The sequence below is a fragment of the Rhipicephalus microplus genome, chromosome 2 (genome assembly GCF_043290135.1).
Source record: "Rhipicephalus microplus isolate Deutch F79 chromosome 2, USDA_Rmic, whole genome shotgun sequence".
Classification (NCBI taxonomy): Eukaryota; Metazoa; Arthropoda; class Arachnida; order Ixodida; family Ixodidae; genus Rhipicephalus; species Rhipicephalus microplus.
In genome coordinates this window covers 298104703-298117407 of record NC_134701.1, presented here as the reverse complement: position 1 = coordinate 298117407, position 12705 = coordinate 298104703, and the positions used below count along the sequence as shown (strand labels likewise).

General features: G+C 46.2%; 1 protein-coding gene across 4 annotated transcripts in view; it reads right to left on the bottom strand.

The window, feature by feature from the left end:
• ND-39 (NADH:ubiquinone oxidoreductase subunit 39) overlaps positions 1-12705 on the bottom strand; it is a 179327-nt gene that overhangs the window by 89108 nt on the left and 77514 nt on the right. For all 4 annotated transcript variants that reach the window (XM_075882384.1, XM_037429885.2, XM_037429892.2 and 1 more), the window contains exon 5: positions 7937-8099. In XM_075882384.1, the coding sequence (XP_075738499.1) occupies positions 7937-8099 (163 nt within the window). The remainder of the gene's footprint in view (positions 1-7936; positions 8100-12705) is intronic.

The following is a 12705-nucleotide window of genomic DNA, read 5'->3' as shown; positions in this document are numbered from 1 at the left end:
GCTTGCGAAGTGGCCACGAGCGCGTCATGAACGTGGCATGTAGTCATGTTGTTACATGGCATACATGTCATGATTTTCATGTTAGAGTGTGTGGCTTGTGTTCGCCATGAAATCATGTCATACCATACCACTTTTGCAACATGCCATGTGAACGAAACCACTGCAAGAGGTGCAGGACCATGAAATGTAAGTCATGACATTCATGTCATGATTTTCATGTTACGACTTGTCAAATATGTTCTTTATACAGTCATGTTATGCCATACCAAGTTGGGTATCGATACCATTATTAAAACGGCCAGGAGAGCTAAAAGTCGTAGACGGCTATTCTTTCTATCTATCTATACGCCTGCCCTGCCCTGCCCTGCCCTGCCCTGCCCTGCCCTGCCCTGCCCTGCCCTGCCCTGCCCTGCCCTGCCCTGCCTGCCTGCCTGCCTGCCTGTCTGTCTGTCTGTCTACAGCTATGTATGTATGTATGTATGTATGTATGTATGTATGTATGTATGTATGTATGTATGTATGTATGCATGCATGTATCTATCTATCTATCTATCTATCTATCTATCTATCTATCTATCTATCTATCGATAGATAGATATCTATCTATCTGTAGCTATCTATCTATCTATCTAGCTACATAATATCGATAGATAGATAGATATATATGCTCAAATTCGCCGAAGTTCGCTAAGGAATGCTTCGCATTTAATATTGCTACGTGCCAGTGCATGGAGCTGAAGAAGACGAAGCAGATAGACTGGCACGAGCTAATCTGTGTGGCTGGCGCTGCTCGCCTAACCGGCTGTAAATACATCGGTGATCGGTGACTACCCCTCTGAGTCAGTCTCCTTCCCGTAACATATTTGATGGAGTTGTGCGATTCCCGTCCTCGCCACGGAACTCCGAAGCGGACGCTCCCTCGCGGCTAACAACATGACCACTCAAGACTCGGCTACATTCTCTCCGGTCGCTCCCCCTTCTGCCCGACCTGTCAACCCAGCGCCCGCAACAACTTTCGTGATGCTTCCCGCGCTTAAAGACCCCGGCGTGTTCTCGGGCAGCGAGGGTTCCGACGTCGACAAGTGGCTACGCCTCTACGAACGTGTCAGCGCCACTTACAGGTGGGATCCCACTCTTATGCTCGCAAACCTCATCTTTCATCTCGACGGAACCCCTCGTGTTAGGCTTGGTAACCACGAGCATGACATAACAAGCTGGGACAGCTTCAAGGCAAAGATCCGTGAGCTTTTTGGCAACATCTCTAGTCGTCGTGAAGCTGCGAAAAATGAGTTGCCGACTCACGCACAATCTTCCACGGAGCCCTACATCGGTTATATTCAGGCTGTTCTTTCACTATGCCGCCAAGCTGACGAAAATATGTCTGAACCTGAAAAAGTTGCCCATATCCTAAAGGGTATCGCCGACGAAGCGTTCAACTTGTTGGTATTCTACAATGTGTCATCTGTTGATGCGATCATTCAAGAATGCCGCCGGTTCCAACAAGCTAAAAGCAGACGCATCTCCCATCAGTTCCAGCGCCTTCCTAACACCACTGCGACGTCCTCGTGTCTCGACACATATCATCCACCAGACACCTGTGACAACTTGACGCGAATCGTCAGGCGGGAGCTTGAAGCGGCTGCTCCAGCTAAGGTGGGACCAACGTCCCCTGACCCCTCTCCGCAAATTACGTTGCCTCTCATTCAAGCAGTCGTCCGGCAGGAAATCGCCAGCTTGGGAATTCACTCTATCTCACTGCCTCCCCGCACCGACTACCAGCCCCGATACACGCCTGCACCTCCCTTCCCGACAGGCTCTCCCTCAACGTTCCGTAATCCGTCCGCATGGCGAACCCACGATGACAAGCCGATACGCTTCTCGTGTCACAGAATCGGGCACATTTCTCGCCATTGCAGAAGTCGCTGGGGTCCTCCTGCACAACCGTCCTCTCGTCCCTTCTATGCACGTCCTGCCTATCGCCATGAGACCAGCCGCGACCATTTTGCCCAAGAACCTGCTCCTGAACACCGCTACTCCCGCTCTCCATCCCCCCAACGTCGCCAGTCTCGTTCTCCACAGCCTCGCCGACCATCTTCCCCCGCCTTCCCACGAGGTTTTCCAACGGAAAACTAAGCGTTGCAGCCCCCGAAGGTGGCGCTGCATCGCTCGGACTGACCAAAAATCCTCTTTTGATGATACCGACAAAACGGAACCTCATAGACGTACAAGTAGACGGCGTACATGTCACTGCTCTTGTCGACACCGGCGCCCAACTTTCCGTGATGACGAGTGATTTTCGCCGCAAGCTCAAGAAGGTTCTCACACCTGCGACCACTCAGTTCGTTCGTGTTGCGGATGGTGGAATAGCATCTATCGTTGGAATGTGCTCCGCTCGTGTGTGCATTGCGGATCGACACACAGTTGTTCTCTTCACCGTCCTTGATAAATGCCCCCACGACGTAATCTTAGGCCTCCCCCCAACGTCGCCAGTCTCGTCGCATCCCCCCAACGTCGCCAGTCTCGTTCTCCACAGCCTCGCCGACCATCTTCCCCCGCCTTCCCACGAGGTTCTCCAACGGAAAACTAAGTGTTGCAACCCCCGAAGGTGGCGCTGCATCGCTCGGACTGACCGAAAATCCTCTTTTGACGATACAGAAAAAACAGAACCTCATAGACGTACAAGTAGACGACGTACATGTCACTGCTCTTGTCCGTGATGACGAGTGATTTTCGCCGCAAGCTCAAGAAGGTTCTCACACCTGCGACCACTCAGTTCGTTCGTGTTGCGGATGGTGGAATAGCATCTATCGTTGGAATGTGCTCCGCTCGTGTGCGCATTGCGGATCGACACACAGTTGTTCTCTTCACCGTCCTTGATAAATGCCCCCATGACGTAATAGGCCTCGACTTCCTGCCCGCGCATTCTGCCCTCATAAACTGTTCGACCAGTACGCTCCGTCTACACTTTCCCGTAACAGAACCTCTTACACAACGGCCGAGTCGCCTCTGTTGTTGTTATTATATTATTGTTGCTCTACAACATATCTTTTTGAGAAAGAGCATTTTATTCCGCAAAGATTGGTATGCTGCAATGCGTGCTGGAGTACTTTTCAAACTGGCAAAAACTTTCTTCCCGAGACATATGAAATATCACTGTTTTCGCACGGTAACAACAGAGTTAAGTGAACAGATCTTTTCTTCATAAATAACTGGGGAGTCAATTTAAGCAGTGCAAATGCACTGTAACTGCCAGATAAAAATATGTGACTAGGAATAGGTGCATGGTGAAGCTAAGAAACCGGGGCTAAGTGAATTTTAAAACACACACAAAAAATATGTTTGGGCTCCTATACGGGAGCCTAGTTTAAAAGTAAAATGAAGACATGAGTCTGAGTGGTTCGCCTAATGTAACCTTGAATATATCGCACAGGCAGTGTGCATACACTGATGGTAAATTGCCTCCCTTCCTGCAAAGAGTGGGCGGAGTGGTCAGCGTCATGCACGACTTGAGATAAGCACATCGTGACAGTGCTTTTTCTTAAGCAAAGACTTTTCTCACACAACACACACACGCAGACCAACAAAAAATGGACACCCCAAGTGAAAACATTTACTAAATGTTTCATTTGAAACAACCAGATGCATTTCATCTACCAGAATCGTAGATGTCGACTTGAATGGGGCCTGAACACTAACGAGATAAAACTAAGTGCTCATGTTCAACAACTTTACTTCATCAAAAAACAAACAAGATAAAAAAAAAGCTTCAGGCTGTGTCTTCACACATCTGCAGCACAGGATTACATGAGCTCTTCAAGTAGTCTAGTTTTTTATCACACATTCCCTCAACCTGGTATTTGTACACCTTCCAGACTGCCCAATGCAGGACCGGCCGCAACTGAACAGAACCTGGTAGACCACTCCTGTTTTGCAAGAACAGTAACAATGGCTGTGCCTTATCTGGCAGCTGTCTTCACTCTGCATACTGCAGGACTCCACCATCTTTCGAAGTCGTGGGCACAACTTTAAGAGCTTGTTGGGTGCTGTAAACACCGAAGTTATGCCATACCTCACTGCTATGTTCTTCAAGCCATGGCACATCCTCTGAACATATGGGAAAACTACAAGCTTCTTAGGTCCACTTTCCAACCTTTTGGGGATTCTTGCCATATCTCTATTTACTGCAATATGTTTTCTACAAACAGTGTTCTAAACATAGGTGTGGCACCCAGCTGCCCCAAGTCTGTGTATCTGGTCCTGAAAGCTGGAACATAGCTCATGAACACATTATCGGAGCAGCGAGGATTCAAGCAAGACAATGCTATTATGCGTTTGATTACTTTTGTGTTACCGGATGCGAAACTTAGCTGCGGTATCTTGGCTCGTGGACTGTAACACCAGCACACATGTTCTGCTTTAAAGGGCATTTTTATATCCAAAAAATGTAGCGACTTGTCTCTTAGAATTTCTATTTTGAACCTCAACTCACGAGCATTTTCTCTAAAAACCTCAAGTACATTAATAACGCTCTGGTTGTAATTATCCTTCTGTACAAACACTAGATTGTTGTCGACACAATGAAAGATGTGTTCTGCGGTCCCTGCTAAATGTTCTGACCCTTTCCTATCAATATAACTGAGAAATATGTCCCTGAGAATGGGTGCTATAGCCAACCCAATACACATACCCCCCACCCTGTGCACACAAAGGTCCTTGCTTACACCAACTACCGTAGAGAGTAGATATATCATGAGCCGTTCCAAGAAAGACTTCATCGTTAACAAGCCCCTTGACCGAAATTCCAACTCATCGCTATGTTGTGTTATACACCCTTTTACGGTGTGGAAGCGAATAGCAGAGGTCCTCCACGTCGATGCTCGCCGCACACAGGTGTAAAGGATTATAGTTCCGAAGAAAATCGACCAAGGCTTGGGAGTTGTGGATGCGATAAGGGATTCAATTTTCAAACCAGTCAAATGTCTTTGTAGGAAGTGGAAAACCATTTCCAGCCACGTGCATCTCTCTGATACTATTGCCCGAAAATGAAGGTCATTCCTGTGCATTTTGGCAATAAAAAACATGTCAAGCTGCATTCCTTCTGCCTCCTAGACACTCACTGCTACGGCGTCCAGTCCCGACTCGAGAGTGGACGAAGTGCATTTTTCTTAACTTTGGCAATTTCCACCATCGCTCTTTAAAAATTCTTTTCAATGACTGCACTGGCCTTTCTAGCGAACAAGCTTTCTGACAGCACAACAAAGTGACCTTCATTTGGGAGAATTAGCCTTAGTTTTTCTTCTGCAAAAAAAGCTTTCTAGGGTCAAACATCATCGTCAATCAAAATTATTGCTGCTGAAAAAGTTCCAATGGTTTTTGCTAAACAATCAGTACTAATGAGTTACACATACTTACCACATGCGTGCGTGTATGTGTTTATGTGTGATACAAAACATGCCCATTCATACTAAGCCTGGAATGAAAAGAAATATATTCTCGGTGCTTAAAACATAGAGCTATTTCTTTATGGGAATGTATCTACTACAAGGAGTGTCACTGGCCTCCGCAGCGTTGCACCTGATGTGTGAAACGTACTGTACCCTAATTGCGGCACACTTCGCTTAGCAGACGTTTGTTATACCGACGCCAATTTAGCACACTACTCTGCTCATCTGTGCTCGGCCTGGAGCAAAGTGGGGACGAGCAATTCGTACAGCGAATCTGTGGGCACAGTACAGGAAGCTGCCCAGCAGCGACGGAGCAGGAAGTGTAAGAGCTGCGCTGCACACAACTAACCAGGAGATGATCCAAGTCTAGGCGACCGCTCTGTATATCAATGAAATTGCAAATGTCGCTTAGCATTATATCGTTGTAAATAAGCACACAAATGTATCGCGAAAAGCCGACATTGTCCATTCTCTCACTATTTCAGTCTATCTGTATCCCAGACCCTTGACGTCGCCACTGCGCGCGATAAAACAAACCGTGCAGAAGTGCCGTACTATCTATTCTGCACTCTGGCGAAAAGGAAGACTTTCTGGTAGGTACTCTGAATGACATCTGCTGTGGTACTGTGTCCGTTTATTGGTAGTGAAGGGGCACACCTGGAGATGCACATTTGCACTTGTAAACGCGCAGTGCCATTTAGTGCATGATTGTGCCACATTCTCTACTGGTACAAATCATCGAGGTTTCACTGTATTACTAGATAATAAACAGTTATTCGTATTAATGAAATCACTTTTTCAGGGAAACCACGGCAATACACTAATAAGAGCCCCACGAATGAAGCGAATTACAACGTGATCAAACTCTACTGGATACAGATGCGGCTGCGTCATTGGTGTAGCCAACGCTCATTGTTGCTCGGTTAACGATAATATTCCGCTAAACTTGGCATTTTAAACTTCCAATCAACAATTATCACGAAAATTGCTGTTTATGCGCAGGCTGCACTTCCACCTCTGTTTTTTTTTTCACTGTTTTTTTTTTCTTAAAGTAGCCAGGAAACCATTACATGGAAGCAAGTAAAACAGGTGAGATTGGCGCAGAATGGTGCAATTGGCGAAGCACTTCCACCTTTGCATCTTTCACTGTTTTTTTTTTACTTATAGTAGCCAGGAAACCATTCCTTGGAAGCAAATAAAACAAATCTTTGATGTAAACATGGAAACTCAGAAACACTATTACAGTTTGTGACACAGAGAACACTTGGTCTACACATGAATTTTTTCAGAACTTCCCACTCGGTCAGAAGCTTCTTCAGATGTCCTTGCAAGAATCTTCCGACTTGTGTAGGTGCACAAAAGCTTCTTTTTATAATGTTAGGGCAAAAAAGCATAAAGGGACACTAGACGCAACTACTATTAAGTGAACGATTATTGAAATAGCGGTCCAGAAACCTCGCTGTGTTTTGTGCCAAGGAAGTGTTTATTTTGAAATAAAATCCCGTTTAAGTGGTCTGAATCGGGTTGGCGCACTTCAAGTTACTCGTCTCAAGCAGAACGTGTCATGTCACTGTTGCCGTGCACAACTTTGCCCGGCTTTACTGTGTGACTGCTGACACTAGTAGCAGCAGAACAAAAGTAGTGGGAGCCAGAACAGCAACAACAGCCATTGAACAATTTCCTGCCATGGCTTGTAAAATGGCAGACGTGCTTGGTTCAACTGGCCCCTGCTAGATGGCACAATCTGACCAGTTTCACCAGGCGAAAATTGAACTTTTGAACCACTCGCGCCATTCCCCATAGTAACGTCTGGCAGTTCTTTTTTCCATGAATCAAATAGAAATAAACAGGCAGCATTTTATTATGTCTCTTGATGCACGGAAGGTTCTTTATTTAGTGCAGCTAGTTTGATTACTATTGATTAATTGTAGGTGGTACCTCTGACATAATTGGGATCATTTTGCGAATGTCCTATCGTAACGCATGTGTTCTCGTGCATTTACCTTAATTTCTCGGCAAGTAGAGCACTGCTGTAGATGATATTGTCGTTTTAGACCCTGCCATACAATGAGCTTTCACTCTGACATAATTTGTTATTTGACTTTAGTGCCCTTTCAAGCTTGCGCAGAGCAGCTTTATGGTGACAGAATAGCTGATGTTTAGCACAAGCGGAGTCGACTGCACGACATACCTTGCACAGTGCGCAGGACAATGTGAAATAGTATCAGCATATGGGACAAAAAAGAGCATCAGTATGGTAAATAAGGACTACAAAAAACTTTGAGTTCATTAGTTTACTTATATCATCAGTCAAAATATGCCAGTTTTTCAAGGCGAGTGAGGAGTATCACAGGAGATGTAGTACATGCTTGCCCTATGACCTTAAAGTCGTGCGCTGAATGTTCTAAAAGATTAATGCTTTGCGTGTTGTCTCTATGTTGTAGTACACCATATGGTCTAACTGTAGAACGACGAATGTAGACAAGTCTCACCTTGCTCGCCAAAAATTTTGACCCTCCAATCTTTATGATGGGCTTGGGATTTTCCGTGACATTGAGAGCAGAGAAGTGGATGAGTTTTTCCACACCGCTCTCTCTGGCAATGCGGGCAATCCTCTCAGCACCTTTGACGTGAACTTCGTTGAAGGTGAAGTTGCTGCACACAAGAGGGAGCAGACAAATTCATTCTACAAGTATGAGCCCAAAATGCAAGCTCTGAATTCCTCATCAGTGATGAGCATGAAAGGCAGCCACTGACTCAGCCTGCCTGCACTCACTGAAACAGTGCTTTTACCAATCCAAATCATCGTCAAATGACCCCACTGAAGGGACCTCTCACTGGAAATAATTTTTCAAATGCACAAAGTATAAGCACAGCTGTGGCACAGCTGCGAAAATTTGCTTAACAGTATTATTTCCATTCCTGCCTGGCTGCTGGAGAGAGCCATGTCATCACCTCAGAACTTTTACAACGAAAACTGTTAAAAGATCACAACTCGTGCCTCGCACAACACCGTAGTTGTCCGCCGCCTGTGTCCGTAACCATATCGCGCAAAGTTACAAAAAAACCTAGTACCAATGACACAGTGGGGCTCAAAGCTAGGTCCGCTGGGCGCAAGCCCAGTATTCTACCACTGAGCTACGCTGGTGCTTGTGACTTGTTGGCAAATTAGCCTTAGACAGGCTTGATGCCGGAAAAGCAATCGCATTAATACGACTTATAAAGCGTTTTAAAACAGCAAAAGAACAAGCGGTCGTCGCACAATACAAGTAGCGCAACAAGTGGGTCGTCCAATACTCCAACCCATTACAAAAGCTTGTTTTTGTTCAACTGTTAACTGTGGCGCATACCCATTGCAGGCATAATTCCTCATCGTCGTCAGCCACTGCATGAATAATTGGCACAAAATTCCTTGCAATACTTTAGTGAATACCGCATTTCCCCGAAGAATCACGAAACATAGCATAGCAAATTCCGGCCTACTACCTTGAAAGTTTATTGTGAATGCCGCAGTGGACATCAAGCAAATGTGATTGCAGCAGTTACCCAATGAATGTTTAGAAAAGGCGCTGAAACGATGCTCTTCTAGCTTTCGCCATGACTCTCCTGCACCTTCAGCGCAGACCTGGCATTTTTTTTCTTTTTTCCTTTAGGTTTAGCACAAAAGAACGCAGGAGAATGCAAACTTACACAGTGCAAACTTGTGTCATTAGATTCTGCTCTCTTACCCTAAATATTGTGCCCCAGTATAGACATTTGCACCATGCAGCGCACGTGCATCTCGCACATTAACCCCAGTAAGGTTTAAAGGCTGCCAAGCGAGAAGTCAAGTGGCACTGTGTTTGTGCAGGTTAGGGTTCGCGCAGTGGAGCCAGTAGTGCCACAGCACTGCTGTGACAGAGAGAGCAGGCCAGCACACAAGAAACAGTAGGGAGGCTTTTTGGGGCTAGACAGTTCGTATGGATGGTCTTCTTCTCAAGGACCGGCAGGAGATGGTAACCGTAGGTCGTTTCTGATAGATTTCTCATGGTGCGCAAACCGTCTTCGATGCCACATTCGTGGTACCTTGCTGGTATATTGTTTGTGCATTATATTGACATATTGTATACGGTTGTTTAGCGTGTCACTAGTGATATATTTGATTTGGCTGGCAATATTGTCGTTTGCAAAAGCAGATATACATGTTTGTTTGATTTGCTCAAGCATGTTTGTTACAAGAGTGCACCTCATTACGAGACCCCTACAATAGCTGCCTAACGTGGAGCTCTTGGAGTATCGTTTGACAGTTTTCACAATTTGGAACCTTTTATTCTCTAGCAGGTGCAGTAGGCTCAGGTGACAGCGACGACGATGACGAAGAGGTCAGGAAGTCCAGGGACGGTAAAGCGGCAGCAGTGCAAGATGAGGACAACACATGACGATTGTGTTGGTTCACAGGGCAATATACATTAACGTAAAAAAATTCACTGCTTTGAAGGCAGCGCAACAGTTTAAAATTCATCAAATGTCAATCTGAGGCAACTCTAAGTATCGCCTGCCCTTTGTCTAGATTTCTGGCGGCTCCTCCAAAGTGGGCACCTGGCTTTGGAAGGGCACCGTGCACTTTTGAGGACATTAGCGCCATGGTTATGACCTTTTTGGCTTCGATATATGGGGTGACAATGCGAAGAACAAGCGTGGTAGAGTCCCAAGTGCGAGCTCCAACTTTCTGCATGAGATCAAAACATTGTCCAGCAAAACATGGCAGTAGTGCTGCTTTACAATGTCGTCATACTCAAATTGAATGGCATAGACTTTCTGTTGGGCAGTGAGCTTTCCATCTTTGCAATAAATAGCTTGCTCCCACCTTTTGAATTGTGTTGGATTCAGTAGAACCTCATTTATACGTTCTCATTTATTACGATTTCCCAGCTTCTACACTCGGAATTGCAAAAACTGGGAATTCCTTCATGGAGCTACGTGTTAATACGCTCCGCTTAAGATGTTCCCAGAAAATACGATTATTTGGCAGCAACATTCGGCATTGCGGCAAACTGTGGTCACATGATACGTTCCGAAAACAAAAATTCTCACTCAGGAGTAGGGAAAAAACAGCTCTTGTGTGCTTGTGAAGGGTCAAGTGGCAGACTGCCATCACGCGGCAATAGCGTTTTTTTTGCTGTGCTCAATTGCCCCCCCCCCCACCCCTAACATAGACAAATGCACACACACAGACCCGTTTGAGCCATCGCAGTCTTCAAATAGTTTTTAAAAAACGCCTGTTATTTTCAGTCGCACAGTGTTTGTTTTTTTTGTTTTTCTCAGCTGGCATCTTGGCAAAAAAAGCTTGAGATACTGTATTTACTCGCATAATCCTTGCAACCCCTATTTTTTCGTGAAAACCAACAAAAAAATAGGGTGTGCGAGAATTACGCAAAGGACGTTTTCTGCGAAAACCTACGAAGACGCACAAAAAAATGGCCACAAATCGGGATTCTCACGCTAGCAACTAACTAAAAGCTTTGAGAAGTATTTTTACGAAAGACGGCGACGCCAACAGGGTCCCGAAGGTGCCACTGCTTCGAACTCCGCTGGGAAGGTCACCAGTCGTTTGGTAGCGTAGGTTTCTCAGCTCGCGACTGGTTCTGCGCAGAGCTGATAGACGAGCGGACGAGATGACGGCGAGTTAAACAAGGTTTATGTACAGCATATATACAGAGGCGTTACAAACTCGGCACTGGGGCCGACAGTTTAGAGACTCGAAGAGCCGAGCTCTCTCTTCTGACACATAGGTCTACTGCTCGCAACGCGCCGCAGGGCTTTTTTTTATATGCACCGGGAGGATTCTTTGAGTAAACAAATGTCCAACCAGAAGCGCCGCTGGTCGTGAGGTCAGAATCCTCCAATGGGGTCGCCACTGGGCCGCATCATTCTTATTGAATCCGGAGCCGCTGCGCAAGGTTGCAGCCAAGGACGAGTGACTTCGCCAGGCATTGCGTAAGACTTGCCAGACAGAAAGACGCCTATTGCTGCAACGGGCTCGCTGTGCGTGCGCGACAGAAAAGCACCGCCGCGTGATGACGCCGTTGAGTTTTTGCGTCAGGCGGGCTTGCGTGCTGGCATTGACACAGATTGCCTTTTTCAGAGGCACGGACATTCGATGTGGACTCGCAGGCATAACAGTACTAATCGAGACTTGACAATAAAACCACAGGTTCAACACAAGGCAAGATTTATTTAAGGCACAAAAGCTGCAAGCAAATAGAAAGTTTTCAAATCTCGTACGCAAAGCTTGCAGGCGTAGTGTTAGCGTTTGTCATTCAATGGGAGCCAGCAAAAGGTTAGTGTATGACGCCAACCTTGGGTTGATGGCCATCTAACACTGTATCATCCACAGTTACCTTCAGTCAAAATAAAATTTCACCATCCATCCCAGTCTTAGACACACTGAAGGCCTAGAGCATCTTGGTGGCTTTCAGCTACTGCCGTCACCAATAGCGAACACAAAACGCGTCAACTCCTAAGTGCCTACCAGCAGTCCTGTCGCCGTTTTTTAGTGCATGATTATTTACTTTCAACTTGAAAGCAGCCGTGTAGCTCCTGTATCGCCCCCATAGTGTAACCACAGCACAGACACAAGCACTTGCCCCTTTCGCTTAGCTTGGATTGGACCTCCATGCATTGAATGTATTGTGTGACGCTTCCTTGCTCGCATGTCATGTGGTGATGACCTTAGGAACTTATCGCTTCTCGACACAATGCACGACTTGAGCACTTTTTGGGACAGTGTGACTAGTGAAACGGTCAGCAGCTGTTTGAGGAAGTGCGGTTTTCAGTGGCAGCTTGCATAGGAGGTTACAGAATGCAGCGAAGATGACTCTCTGGTGTCTGATATCGATGAGGCCATCGATGAGGAGCTCCTCTCCAGTGATGCCAACGCACCGTTCGCAGAGTTTGTCTCGATAGACGACAATGTGCAGACTTGCGAGCTGCAAAGTGTCGCCGAGATTGTAGCGGGAGCTGTGTGGGGCGACACAGAGAAAGAGGTGGGAGATGAGACACCGTAATACAGTGGCGAGAATGAAAGCGTGTGCCGGCCAGCTGATTTTGCTGAAGCCCTTTCTGGAATGGAAACTTTACGAAGCTTCTTTTGCATGAAAAAAACGGACAAAGGTCTGCAATGTGTGCAATTTGTGTGAAATGAGAGCTGACTCTTACAGCACACGGGCACGGCAGACAGAGTCAGACAAACCAAAACATCAGGTACATTTATACAACTACC